The sequence below is a fragment of the Staurois parvus genome, unplaced genomic scaffold (assembly GCF_062004578.1).
Source record: "Staurois parvus isolate SC_StPar_1 unplaced genomic scaffold, SC_StPar_1.0 ptg000059l, whole genome shotgun sequence".
NCBI classification, from domain to species: Eukaryota; Metazoa; Chordata; class Amphibia; order Anura; family Ranidae; genus Staurois; species Staurois parvus.
This window is the reverse complement of record NW_028317855.1, coordinates 6,724,087-6,739,291: the sequence shown is the minus strand read 5'-3', so window position 1 is coordinate 6,739,291 and position 15,205 is coordinate 6,724,087. Positions and strand designations below refer to the sequence as shown.

The following is a 15,205-nucleotide window of genomic DNA, read 5'->3' as shown; positions in this document are numbered from 1 at the left end:
AGGGATTAACTTTTTTTCTGCACTGAAAGGGTTAACTGTGTGAGGGGAGTGTTTTTCTAGGGGGCGGGGGTGTGTACTGCAGGGAGACAGGCTGATCGGGACAGAGAAACTCTTTTCTCCTGGTCAGCTTGTCAGGAACTGTCAGGGAACTGACAGAAAGCAGAGCTACTGCAGCCCTGCTCTCTGTCACTGATTGCCGCTAATCTCCGGGACACAGCTGATAATAACCGGCTGTGACCCGGCGACTGACAACCGCGGCTGAGATCAGCAGTGAAGGTAGGGCAGCCGCGCGCCCCCTACCTGTTTTGAAACAGCAAGTTTTAAAACATGCTTTTGCCCAGCTGTGCCGCCCTGCCACCGTTTTTATACAGTGGCTGGGCGGCTAGTGGTTAAAAGGTATTACAAACAGCTGGGCTAGTTAACTACAAAGTGTTAAAGCCAAATTTAAGGAAATTTTAAAACTCTCCCTTGCAGTGGGGCTGTGCACGCACTGCAAAGCCTAACTACGCATTTAGGTCTAGATCCTCTGTGCTGCAAGAGTGGTCCCTGCAGCTTCTTCTTCCCATGTTCTGGTGGCTTAAGGTCCTGATATCATTAAGAACACTGCACTGTCCATAGCCCTGCACTGAACGCTGCACCACTGAAGCATGGGAGAGCACTCTCTGTGGGTGGAACGAGGATCAGGTAAGAAAAATTGCGTTTACTCGCTCCTTGACAAACTTTGTAGTGCGGGCACAGCCCCACTGGCTGTGATTGACAGAAGCGGGAGCCAAAGGCTCCTGCTGCTGTGTGTGAGCCAATGAGGAGGGAGGAAGTTGAGACCGCCTCTGCTCTTGTGCACATCGCTGCATCGAGATCAGGCTCAGGCAAGTAAGGGGGGCTGGGGAGCTGCATGCAGAAAGCTTTTTACCTTAATGCATAAAATGTTTGTAAACACTTTGTAAAAAAAAAAAAAAAAATAGTAATCATGTTCCTTTCTCTTTAAGGCAGGACAGACTACATAGTGAGCTTGAAAAGTTATGTAGTCATTTTCATGTTGAAAAATACCTGGTTGATCCTGACTGTTCCTGGCTTTAAACTGACCATGCTAATCATGGCTGCCAATCCATGATAATGTGGTCAGTTTACATCCCTTTGTCATCTGGCGCGCTCTGCATCTTCCCCTTCCTTCCTGTCCTTTCCATAGTCTGTGTGAATCGGCTGGGCTCAGCTCGGCTCCTCGCCACTCCCCTTCTCTCCTCCCATTGAACTCACTGTGCTTGGGAATGAGAGGAGAGATGATCATGTGACTGCACAGAGCTACTAAGCAATGTTATTTAGAAAAAAAACACTGTACAATTACTATGGTCTGATGAGAGAGGGAGTTTATTACAGAGACTTTACAACTACTTAAGAGTGATATTAAAGTTTTCTTTTTTTAATAAACATGTTATTCTTATCTGCTTTGTGCAGTGGTTTTGCACACGGCAACCTGGATCCTCCTCTTCTCGAGTCCCCCACAGGCACTCCTGGCCCCTCCCTCATGTTGAGTGCCTCAAGGGCAAGCAGCTTGCTCTGGGGGCATCCCTAGCAGGGGCACTCCCGAGCCACAGCTCTTCATGTCCATTCGCACATAGAGCCGTGGCTCGGCCTTGCCCCCCCCTGACTGGCTCACTGGCTGTGATTGACAGCAGCGGGAGTCAAAGGCTGCCGCCTCAGCCAATCAGAATGAGAGTCCTCAGAGCGCCGAGGCTCTCATGGACCTTGCTGGATCAAGAGGGGGCTCAAGTAAGTATTGGGGGGGGCTGGGAGACAGCTGCATACAGAAGGTTTTTTACCTTAAAGCATTAGAATGCATGAAGGTAAAAAACCTTGGGCCTTTAGAACCACTTTAGCAATGTTTTGTTGAGCCTCCAGGAGGCGAATGGCTTATCAGAGTGAGGGAGTGGAATGGAAAACAAGATCAGGAAATGATCTGACCAGAGCTGAGATACAATGTTGGCTTGTGGTTGTCAACTCAGCAAGCAGTGAGAAACCAGGAACAGATCAATTCTACTGTAGGCAGAGTGTGTTAGAGAATGAGAAGTGCAATCCCTTAAGTACCCGTCATACATCATCCATCCATTATACATAAGGGGTTAAGTACCCACCATCAATCTGCTGGTGTTCCTGAAGTCGATGTTTTGGCCAATTCAATTTGGACAGCGAGATGCATGGTGTGTTAGAAGTGTCTTAGGATGGGTTAAGTATTAAATTCAAGTATCCACCTAAAATTACTGTGCCTTCCCCAAAGATTCCTAATTGTCTAAGGACGGCCACTAACATGGGGACCTGCCCCTGGTTGGGAGCCTACACATTAGCAAAGAATGGAATGTTTATCATATAGTTTGCATTTGAATAAGAAATCCACCTCCTGGTGCACTTTTGTTGGCCATACATTATACAATTTTCTTTACCTTCAAACTACATAATGCAAGGGTCTGCTTAACTGCTTATAAACTGGAAGTGTTTAAGCTTGACTTCATATTATATGGTTTTGGTAAATCTAAAGGAAAACTTACAAGAAAATTGTATAATGTATGGCCAGCCTATGTTTCTGAATATCCGAGACTGGGAGTGAGAAGAGGAATCCTACAGCTACTCATTTATATTTCCCCAAGGGGTTATTACAAAGGTGCCGGCATAGCTGGTAATGAAGCGGTTTTAAAATGGGTTTCTCACAAAAAGAAAACCAGCACATGCTTGTGCATACTGTAGAACACCCTAGATCACTATTGTGGAACATTCATCCCCTCACATTAGGGGAACAAAATTTAATAAAGGTGGCCTAGTATCAGTCAACGCAACAGTATGTCAACTCCTGCCTCGCCGGGCACCAAAAAATAGAGAAAAAAAAAAAGAGAAAAGAAATGGTGGTAAAGAACATAAACATAAGAGGGGAGGGGGGAGACAAAGGATAGAGCGTCACTGGAAAATTCCCTGTCAGGGCAATAGGAACCTACTTGAATACAGAGGAGGAGAGTAGGGTGAAAGGGGGGAGTATAAAGGGTGAAGGGTAAATGGGGTGAGGTGGTCCATCTCCATGGAACCCAAATCAACTCAGGTACTGCTAGAGACCTATTGGGGAAGAGGTCTGTCAAGGATCCTGAGCCTGCACCTGATCAAATAGGATACATGTAAATAAAGGACACTAGTCAAAAAACATTGAGCAAACATTTCCTCAACAAACTGGTAAACCGTTCTCAGACAAAGAGCACTGCTTGAAAAAGGAGTGCACTTTCGCCTTCCACGGCCAGTGCATGCTCCGAAACGCGTCGCAGTGCACCCTGGGATCTGACGTTATCACGGCCACGCCGCCGCTACGTTCCAGCGTGCGTTCCATCCGGCTCTGAGGGAGGACGTGCATGCCGGCCGGCCTCACCGCTGTTCCCCTCCAGCCACCACGCTGTTCCAGCCGAGAGCTGACCTCCCCACATCGCAGTAAGATGGCGGCTCTTCACCCGGGTTACCACCCCACCATTAACTATTGTTAACCACGGTTTTTATGCTTATGATTACTTCACACATGTGAGTGTTTCTACATTTAGACTTGAATTAAAAGACTTATTGCACTTAGAGGCGCTTCTCTCCTTTTTCTCATCTACAGAAGTTGCTACAGCTTATTTGGAAGCCTTGCCCTCAGTGCCACACGGAATCCTACGCTCTTCATACAGTAGCCACTAATACCACCATCACCCCATACTACCATTTCCCAGGACTTTGCAGTGTTTGCGCTGTTACAACCCTTCCTCATTTTTTCTGAAAGAGCAGGTTATAATACGCCCTCGCAGAGACTCCAAGGAGAAGGCAGGAACCCATGTTTACTGAACACAAAGAAAACTAACAATGGAGGTGGCCTGGGCAGTGGTACATTCCCATGGAAAGCTCCATAGTAGCATATATATATATATATATATATATATATATATATATATATATATATATATATATATATATATGGAAAAACAACAGTAAGAATCAAACTAAATACTTGGGCAATCATCAGAGCACCCAAGGCAACAGTATGTAGCTAGGCATATCTACCAAGGCACTATAATTGAAATACAGTGCAAATGGTGTCTAACCCAAAGACACCAAAACTGTTTCTAACCTTCTGAACACTTTCAAATATTAACACTAGTAGGAGGAAGGAATATATGAAACAATTAGGGGTGGAATATTTGGCACACAAGAGAGAGAATCCTATGTATCACATAAGGCTATCAATAGAAACATAGAAAATATTCATGAAGGCATGTATAAAAAGTCTCTGGGTAAAAGTCTAACATGATACTACCCCCTCCACCAGCTAACCCAGAAGGGACGTCATCCCTCTGCCCACGGTGTTCTCAGCCTCCACGAGCACTACGGTAAACACTGGAATCGCAGCAGGCAGCCTGCTATTGGATTACAGAGACACCCAGTGGGACCAACAGCGGCTGCACAGCGGGACTTACAACAGCGAGAGTCCTTTTACTCTTTTGAGTTTCTTACTTTTTAGTGTTTTAAGCATGGTACCTGTTCTTGTCCTTCATACAGAAAACACCCACCCATGAGATATTCCCAGGTATCCCTAGAAATTCAACCAAAGGGTAATATTGCCAGTCTGTACTTGGGGAGATGAGAACACTTCTCATTTCACTGATTCTCCCACAGCAGATAGACTAAAGCTAGGTAAGGTGGGGGGGGGAATCATCCCCATAATAATTTATTCTGGCCCATGAAATGAATGCTCAAGCCTTTTGGAGGCAGGAGGAAAAAAAAAAAAGAACACCAGAAGCCCCTAACAGCCACGTTAATCTCTAGTGTGCATGAGGCCTAAATGATGGGGCAGTCTTACCCACAATCCGGGAAAGCTGCGCATAGCCCTCTGGAGCCTATGCAAGGGCTATTGGCAGAAATGCTCCAGCTTGAAGACATCTTGATAGGAGGTGTTAGGGCAAAGCGGTAAGCTCAGGACAACGTACTCTTGGGAATACTGGTACAGGCAGTTTAAATGGTTTAGCACTGTGTAGGTGGATTGGTGGAGAAAGAAGTCTGTGAAACTTCACAGTGGAGCTTGACAGTAGCAAGTCTTTGTCCAGCTAAATCCCACAAAGTTAGGGCAGGCTAAGGTTTCCGTTCCAGGTTAGTGAGAGATATGGCAAGCGAATAGGAGTTCAGTAAGTTGAGTACCAGGAAGAAGCCTGTTAGGCTTTACTGTGTCGGACCTGCAGTAGACAGCTTCAGAGACTTCCTGGGAAGAGATATGGGGCCGTTAACAGGGTTCTCAAGATGGTGGATGAGCAAGCACTGGGATGGATCGGCAGATCTGTCCACAGTCCCAGTTCCAGAGTTGAGAGATCAAGGCTTTTCATGAAGGCAGAGTGATGTTCAAAATATGTGGAAGCTGCTTTTCTTTCTTGCCAGGAGATGAAATGAGTAATCCCATTGGTACAAGACACCAACTTCCTGTAGTGGTTGTGTCAGAAGGTGCAGGTGTCCCCTCTTTGCTAGAGTCTGTCTGGATAGGTCTGGATATAGACTAATTTTGGCCCCATCAAAATCAAATCAATGATGCCCTTCTCTCTACCTTCGAGGAGCATGGCTCTTTTTCTTTTAAAGAAATTAACCCTGCAAAGTACACCATGAAGCGAAGTCCTAGCAGGATTGGAGAATCACAGTATTTTGTGCACACTGTCTATGTTGATAGGATCAGTCACTGGGTTACCCAAAAGGATGTTGAAGATGCCTAGGAGAATCGACAGCAGATCTTGTTGGGTTGTCTCTGGCAAATCCCACAGGTGGATATTGTTTATCTGGTATCTTTCTTCTAGGTTGTCTACAGGGGACCATATAGCTTGTGTCTGGTTTTGGTAATCTAAGAGCACTGCTTGGTGCTGGCTGCAAGCAGTGACAGGACTATATGTTTTCTACCACTTCCATACAGTCATAGAACCCCTGTAAGCTAGAGTGGAGGTCTGTCGCATCCCACTTGTAGCTTTGCTCTATCTTCTGGAACATGGACTCCAACTCCTGCTTTGTGGGTAACAAGGCAAAAAACTTAAGAGACCCCAGTAACTGTATTCCTGGTCAGTGTCAGATTCCAAGCATGTGTGGGTACAGGTTTGTCCAGAGCCAGCACTACAGCATGTGGAGCAAGCAGGGAATGAAGCCTCTGAGTCTGTCCAATCAGACTCAATCCTGGGTGTATTTCAAGGGGGCTTGCAGTCTCCTGATTTGAGGAAAAAAATCCCAATGTCAGATTTCAATTCATCTTGTTGCGTTTGCTCATTTTGAGAAGAAAGTGCCAATGTCAGTTTCCTGCAGCAGAAAAAGATAGCAGGTGCAGGAGCTCTTGAGAAGAGCGTGTTCACTCGAGCATAGGCATTGGCAAACCCCCCCCCCCCCCCCCCCCGGCTGATACCTGGGAATATCTCATGGGTTAGCAGTCCCAACACTCCCAGTCCTGCAGGTAAGAGAATCACTCTCACATGGGGTACCCCTCCTGGCGGCAGCACACATCCTTCTCCACACAAAGGTTCTACCTACAAGTCCCATGAGACATTGCAAGATTGACAGTTACAAGCATGACTCCCAAAGGCAGAGGCATAATGGGACTTGTAGTTTCGCAACAGCTGGAGGGCTGCCAGTTTGATACCCCTGCCCTAGAGCATCACACCCTGCCTTAGTGCAAATCCACACACACTTTTACTTCACTGTTTTCTTCAAGAGGGGTCTGCATCAGGTCTCTACTGCAGGTAGCAGCACTACACTTCTAATAGCGATCTATGGCTGGATGCAGTCAGCCTGCCAAAGATCACTATAACATTGATCTACTGCTGAATGGTGACACTTGACAGAGCAGTAACAGGTCTGTCCCATCTACTTTCCTACAGTGCAATCTGCAAAAACATTGGACGACCAAGAGCTGTCTGTTTTTGCACCTGTGCTTAGAATTGGCTGGCAGCTGTCACAGCTATCCAGCAGTTCCAGCAGGGGTCTGCAAGAGTCATGGAGACTAGCTACTGTTTTAGAATGCATTCTGAGACAAAAGTGATTAATGTTGGCTTTTAAGGGTTTGGAGCCTAAATTTGCTCCCTTAGACCTAGGTGCCCCATAGCACTGACTGGAACCTGGATTGGTTCTGGATGTTTAATTGCTAGGGTGTGAGTCATCAGCGATGTTTCTTTCGTTCATCCCAGTATCATCCAGAGTAAAGTGGAGCAATCCTGCATAAAAAGAGAACTTTATTAAGTAAATAACTGGGTATTGGAGCTAATAATTGGGTATTAGCAGCTGCTGGCTTCACCAGCTCTGCAACCTCCATGCTGGTTCAGACTTTGAGCAGAGTGTCTCTCTCTCAAAAAAACCCCTGCAGAGTATGGACCACCAGTTGCTCATGCTTTATAGCATGGATCGGTAAGAGAAAAAAAAAAAAAAAAGTGGCCAGTATCCTTGCAGGTTCCAGGTGCAGAATCGTTAGGTGGGGAGTGAGTAATCTGTGACATAACTTCCACCTATCCCAGTATCAAATGAAGTAAAGTAATACACATATTACCATTTCTGGGTGTTGTGCATTTTAAGCACCATAAATTGTGCTTGCTCCGTCACCTGTATCCCACACCCTACAGTCAGGTGCTCAACTCAGCACTGGGGCAGGGCAGGCCAGGAAAGATGGAGGTACAGCCTAGTCTACGAAGAGGCTAGGTGCCACAAGCCTCAAAATCTGCCTCTCCTTTTCTTACACTTCAGAGGCCCCTGCAATCAAACCTATGCTTAAGAGTTCATGAGAAGCCCAGAAATAAAAATGAAAAACCTGGGCAGAAAAGAATAACCTCCTCGCAACGTATGTAGGCAGAGACAGAAAAAAAAAAACATACTGAGGAAATGAGGTTGGGGTGGAGATTTTGATCTTCACTGTCTTCCCTGTCCTGATCAAATAGGCGGAGCAGTCTCTCGCTTGTAGTGTGGAAAGGGGGAAAAAAAAAAAAAATTTTTGGTTAGTTTAGGAAAAAAAAAAGTAACCGCAATGAGGGGAATTTACGAAGACTGGGGGAGACCGAATCTGGAGCAGCTGTACATGTCAACCAATCAGTTGAAGCTAGTTTTAGCTTGTTTAGTCAAAGTGGTTGTAAAGGCTCAAGGTTTTTTACCTTCATGCATTCTATACATGAAGGTAAAAAACCCTCTCTGTGCAGCAGCCCCCCCCCCCCAATACTCACCTAAGCCCCACTGGACACACGGAGCAGAGGGTGACCCCATAGCAAGCTGCTTGCTATGAGTGCACCAGACAGGAGGGAGGGGCCAGGAGAGCCTGCGAGGGACACGAGAGGAGGAGGATCCGGCCTGCCCTGTGCAAAACCACTGCACAGAGCAGGCAAGTATGACATGTTTGTTATTTTTAGAAACAAATGTAAGCCTTTAGTATCGCTTTAAACTTTTAAAAAAAAGATAGAAGCTGACTGGTTGTCATGCGCAACAGCTTCAGATTTTGTCCCAGTTTGAATGTTTCTCTCTGTCTGCCTCAGTTTTACTGAATTCTCCCCAATGTTTGGTTCTAAAGCCAATGCAAAATAAGTTCAGCATGGGAAAGTGCAGTTATTAACCATAGTAACAAGATTCTACTATTTATATATGTGGAGCCTTTTGTAAAGAAAATTCATTATACAAAAAAATAAATATAAAATTATGGTTTTATTAATCCTGTCATGGCAAGACTGTATTAGCACTTGACCAGACCAAGTTTAGCGTAAGCATACTTCAGTTAACATGCCCATAGCTGTATGACTTTTTTTCTCTGCTTGATAGCAGGTCTGAGAACTAGGATTGCACACAGTTGTGTGTAAATTTACATTCACCCAACAAGGAACATTTTATGTTTCAACTGAAAAAGATATATATCATCGTCACAAAGAGGTAAGCAACAGATATTATCCTACCTCCAAATCTGTGAATAGGTCTTTGCTATTCTGTAATATGGCGTACATACAATGAGACACGGTTACAGCATGTTTCCAGTTATGATAAGGTACTCGCCGATAGTTCTTCTTCACTGACATAGTGAAACGACACAATTTTTCTAGCTCAAAACTTGAAAGTAAGAAGAAAACAGGAAAACAGGTTAGAGAATGATAGTATATGACAAAGTCATCAATTCACACTATGTGAATGAAAGGTGAGAGATAATCCAAAGTTTTACACTACAATTCAACAACTTTCAGACAACCTCAAGAAACGTTTAGAATTTTCACTGTTATAGTGGTATCACTTCCGAGATTCCTTTTTTTTTTTAAGATGTCTTCAAAGTGTGAGATGCCTTACAAACTCAGCTTACATACACACACATGAATAGGCCAGTCAGTCCTTCTAATATAAATTGCTACACTTCTGGGGACCAAAATCTATGATAACAGCTAAGTCAGATAAGGAATTCTGCAGCTAAGTATTACCACTACTGAATAGTCCAATTGAAACACATATCATTAGGACATTTTGGTCTTAACAATTTACAACCTAATTACTTTAAGTACCATGCAGATCAACTCACCCTCCACAGCAATAGCAGGGTTGCTGATAGGAGGTAGTACACAGCTACACTTCTCCCATAGTCAATAGTAACAGTAGCACAACAGTCAATACTCTGGTAATGTTCACTTGACTAATCTATATGTTCCACTTAAGCTAGATGAAAACAATAAGCAGGTTTAGGTGTTTAAGCAAACCTGCTGGTAATCACATTAAGATTTTTAACAGAAAAACAGTACTACTGGCAGGTACATTTTTTCTATGTACTGGATAAATTCTTATCCTCAGCCTGCTCCCTTTTGAAGCATTTGGTCAATGTAATCCCTTATCAGTGTCTTATATAAGAAAACCGTACGTGTGAAAGTAAAATATAACGTTTTGAGTTAGTAGCTGAATATTAGTACCACACTGGATCCACTACCCAGAAATAGCTAAAGTCTGATATAAAAGAAAACCAAATACTAATTACCAAGAACAACTACAGTGCATCCAGAAAGTATTCACAGCACTTAGCTTTTGCCACATTTTGTTATGTTACTGCCTTATTTCAAAATGGATTAAAAAATTAAGTTCAAAATGGATTAAATTAATTTTTCCCTCAACATTCTGCAAATAATACCCCATAATGACAACATGAAAGAAGTTTGTTTTGAAATCTTTGCAATTTCTCAAAAATAAAAAATGAAAAAAAAAAAAACATATGTACATAAGTATTCACAGCCTTTGCTCAATACTTTGTGGAGCACCTTTAGCACCAATTACAGTCAAGTCATTTTCAGTTTGATGCTACAAGCCTGGCACACCTATTTTCGGGCAATGTCTCCCATTATTCTTTGCAGTACCGCTCAACCTCCATCAGGTTGAATGGGGAGCGTCGGTGCACAGCCATTTTCAGATCTCTCCAGAGATGTTCAATTGGGTTCAAGTCTGGGCCACTCCAGGACATTCACAGAGTTGGCCCATAGCCACCCCTTTGTTAAATGGGCTGTGTGCTTAGGGTCATTGTCCTGTTGAAAGATGAACCATCCAGAGCACTCTGGAACAGGTTTTCACCAAGGATGTCTCTGTACATTGCTGCATTCATCTTTCCTTCGATCCTGACAAGTCTCCCAGTTCCTGTCACTGAAAAACATCCCCACAGCTTGATGCTGCCACCACCATTCTTCATTGTAGGGATGGTATTGGCCAGGTGGTGAGCGATGCCTGGTTTCCTCCAGACATGACACTTGGCATTCAGGCCAAAGAGTTCAATCTTTGTTTCATCAGACCAGATAGTTTTGTTTCTCATTGTCTGAGTCCCTCTGGTGCCTTTTGGCAAACTCCAGGCGGGGTGCAATTTGCCTTTTACTGAAGAGTGGCTTCCCTCTGGCCATTCTACCATACAGGCCTGATTGATGCAGTGCTAAAGAGATGGTTGTTCTTCTGGAAGGTTCTCCTCTCTCCACAGAGAAACGCTGGAGCTCTTTCAGAGGGACTATCGGGTGCTTGGTTACCTCCCTGGCTAAGGCCCTTCTCCCTCAATCGCTCATTTTGGCCGGGCGGCCCGCTCTAGGAAGATTCCTGGTGGTTCCAAACTTCTTCCATTTACGGATGATGGATGCCACTGTGCTCATTGGGACCGTCAATGGCGCAGAAATTTATCTGTACCCTTCCCCAGATCTGTGCCTTGATATAATCCTGTCTCGGAGGTCTACTGACAATTCCTTGGACTTCATGTCTTGGTTTGTGCTCTGATATGCACTGTTAACTGTGGGACCTTATACAGTATAGATGGGTTTATGCCTTTCCTAATCATCTCCAATCAACTGAATTTCATTGGGAACAGGATGATCATTGGGAACAGGATGCACCAGAGCTCAATTTTGAGTGTCATGGCAAAGGCTGTGAATACTTATGTACATGTGTTTTTTTGTTTTTTTTTAATAAATTGCAAAGAATTCAAAACAAACTTCTTTCATATTATCATTATGGGGTATTGTTGAATGTTGAGGAAAAATAAATAATTTAATCTATTTTGGAATAAGGCTGTAACATAACAAAATGTGGCAAAAGTTAAGCGCTGTGAATGCTTTCTGGATGCACTGTATACTTTGGTGCTAATCCTACACCTCCACGTTTTTAATACATTTAAACGGATATTTGGAGTATGCATTATAAAAAAAAAAAATAAACCTTTGTCCCGACTAGGACTCATAACGCTAAGTTATTGAACATGACTATTGTGTAGAAAGTTTTATGTTGAAAGAAAAAATTTTAATGGGCACAGATGAAATAGTACATCCCCGTCTAAACCCTAAAATGAGCATGTATGAGCAAAAGATGTCCAGATGCATGTTAACTGCAGATATGTTCTTAATTGTAAGCAATACCATCATTCTGTCACTATTACGGGGGAAGGGGGCAAGCCACACTATGTGTGTCTATGGACGCACACAAACCAGCTCAGGAGCGTGCCCGCACGTGTGCCCCTATAGCACACTGCTTGCTATGGGGACACACGCAAGGAAGGAGAAGCAGATGGCTCCAGAGGGGGATCCTAGAAGTTTAGGTAGGAGAACGCTCTGTGCAATACCATTGCACAGAGCAGGTAAGTATAACATGTTTAATATTTTAGATGAAACATATATTAAACTTTAGAACCCCTGTAAGTTTGAAAAAACACTATCATGTAATCTTTTAAATACAACTGGCTACAAGTCAGATTTTTAAGAAAGACCTGCCTTCTGGACTACTTTTTTCCCAGGGAAGGTGATCCCCCACCAGACAGATGCCTGCATCGGCCGGAGGAGATGGCCGGGGATATCGCGGGAATGAAGGACAAGGTAAGTACAAGAGGGATCCCAGAGCTGCAGGGTATTCCCGAGTGTAGCGCAGGGCTACAGCTTTTGGTACTGAAAGTTAACCCCGAGCTACACTCAGGAATAGCGCCAGGGAGGTTAAATAAAACTGGCTACAAGTCAGATTTTTAAGAAAGACCTGCCTTCTGGACTACCTTTTTCCCAGGGAAGGCGATTCCCCACAATATATACATAGACACACACACACACATATATACATACATATACACACACTATATTGTCAAAAGTATTGGGACATTCCTACAAAACATTTGATTCAGGTGTTCGAATCACCTCCATGGCCACAGGTATCAATCAAGCACCTAGGCATGCAGACTGCTTCTACAAACATTTGTGAAAGAATGGGTCACTCTCAGGAGCTCAGTGAATTCAAGCGTGGTACCATGAGCGGTCGTCACTTGTGCAATAAGTCCATCTGTGAAATTCCCTTGCTACTAAATATTTCACAGTCAATTGTTAGTGGTAATATAACAAAGTGGAAGCAACTAGGAACAAACAGCCATGAAGTAGTAGGCCACGTAAAATGACAGGGAGGGGTCAGTGCATGCTGAAGCGCACAGTGCGCAGAAGTCACCAACTGTCTGCAGAGTTAATAGCTAAAGACCTCCAAACTTCGTGTGGCCTTCAGATTAGCACAACAGTGTGTAGAGAGCTTCACGGAATATGTTTCCATGGCCGAGCAGCTGCATCCAAGCCTTACATCACCAAGTGTAATGCAAAGTGTTAGATGCAGTGGTGTAAAGCACAATGCCATTGGACTCTAGAGAAGTGGAGACGTGTTCTCTGGAGTGATGAATCACGCTTCTCTGTCTGGCAATCCGGTGGACCTGTCTGGGTTTGGTGGTTGCCAGGAGAATGGTACTTGCCTGACTGCATTGTACCAAGTGGGGGGGGGGGGGGGGGTTATGTTGTGGGGTAATTTTTAAGGGGTTGACCTTGACCCCTTAATTTCAGTGAAGGGAACTCTTAAGACGTCAGCATACCAAGACATTTTGTACAATTTCATGCTCCCAATTTTGTGGGAACAGTTTTGGGATAGCCCCTTCTTGGTTCAACATGACTGCGCACAAGTGCTCAAAGCAAGGTCCATAAAGACATGGTTGAGCGAGTTTGGGGTGGAGGAACATGACAGGCCTGTACACAGTCTTGACCTCAACCCAGTGGAACACCTTTGGGATGAATTGGAGCAGAGACTGCGAGCCAGGCCTTCTCGTCCAACATCAGTGCCTGACCGCACAAATTAGTTTCTAGAAGAATGGTCAAACATTCCCATAGACACACTCCTAAACCTTGTGGACAGCCTTCCTAGAAGAGCTTAAGCTGTTATAGCTGCAACGGGTGGGCCAACTCAGTATTGAACCCTACAGACTAAAACTGGCATGCCATTAAAGTTCATGGGTGTGTAAAGGCAGGCATACCAATACTTTTGTCAATATAGTGTGTATAATGTATAATATATATATACATATTTATAATTGTAATTTGTACGGTCGTACACTTTAGACCTACTAAAAGTTAAAATGAAAGTTTGACTACCTTACCAATTTTTACCACAAGATTGATGCGTCATATACACAAAGATCGCTGGCCAAAGATCTTCAAAAGGCCCTATGTCAAAATGATAACTGGGGGAAAAAAAAAACAAAAAAAAAACACATCACAGAATATACAGCCACATTTAAACAAGCTTGCCAAGTTTGTTTCATACATTTTTTTTTCATCTAATGTAAACAAAAAAGAAAAAAAAGAAGTATTATCAGATATAATACTGCTGTTATATAATGTGTGATAATTTAAAAACTTGCACAGTTGAAAAAGTAAAGCATAAAAAAATGCAGCTTACCAGTGCTAAATTTGTTGGCTGCATTAGTCCCCTTTTTTCAGGCTCCCTCCCCTTTCACCTTTTGATCCTTCCAGTAACATATGCCCTGTCCTGGATGGCCACATTTAATGTACTGTATCCATGGAGACGCAGCGTTGTCATTCTAGGCTTTTTTTTTCCCAATTTGGACCAGAGACACATCCCCCTCTCCTAATCACCATTAGTGGGGAGCCGTTTTGTACTTCACAGAAGATAACGGAGAAAGCAGTTTTTTTTTAGAAAGCTGCTTTTTTGAGATTTAGGTTCCTACTGGTACAGCTGTAATCTGATTTTCAGTGCAAAAGTGCACTTTGACATGTTTTTCATGTTGCTCCATTTTTTGTAGGGGATGGAAACTGCTCAATTCACACAGCATTGGTTATCGATCGACTTTGGTACAACCAGCCTGTCAGGTTTTTTTTTTTCCTCTGATCACTGCTGGTAGCTATAGCTGCCAGCAGAGATCATTGTATTCTTCTGGTGGGTAAGGTTCCTGCAGTGCAGGATGAGAGAATCAAGCAATTTTCAGGCTGTGTTGATGAGAGAATCAAGCAATTTTCTTTCCTTTGACCACTGGTTGCATAATGTATGACCTGCCTAACAATCAGGGACTTATCCCTGCCCTGATCATTCAGCTGTCAGCCAGGGATTCCCGGCTGACAGATGAATATAAACAAAAAGGCCTGGACAGTTTAAAAAAAAAAATTAATTAAATGCATGAGGATTCCCTTCCCAATACAATACCTTTGGGTCTAGTAGGAATTTTAAGGGGACCCAATGGCCCTAAAAAGAAAAAAAAAATTGGTATGAGGTCTCCCCCAAAAATTTTTACCAGTCCCTTAAGCGAGCATGCATGCATCCCAGGCCAGGGAAGGGGGCACGATCATGCAACCCCCCACCCCCCTTTCCTTCTGAACCATACCAGGCCACCATGCTCTCAACATGAGGGGGTCGTTCAGTG

The 15,205-nt window shown here is 43.8% G+C and overlaps 1 protein-coding gene across 4 annotated transcripts in view; it reads right to left on the bottom strand.

Annotated features, from left to right (window-relative positions):
* The window catches only part of PDE10A (phosphodiesterase 10A), a 619,526-nt gene that overhangs the window by 101,675 nt on the left and 502,646 nt on the right, over window positions 1–15,205 (bottom strand). For all 4 annotated transcript variants that reach the window (XM_089668592.1, XM_089668593.1, XM_089668595.1 and 1 more), the window contains 2 exons: window positions 13,925–14,008; window positions 8,940–9,090 (listed from right to left, as the gene is read on the bottom strand). In XM_089668592.1, coding sequence (XP_089524718.1) covers window positions 8,940–9,090; window positions 13,925–14,008 — 235 coding nt within the window. The remainder of the gene's footprint in view (window positions 1–8,939; window positions 9,091–13,924; window positions 14,009–15,205) is intronic.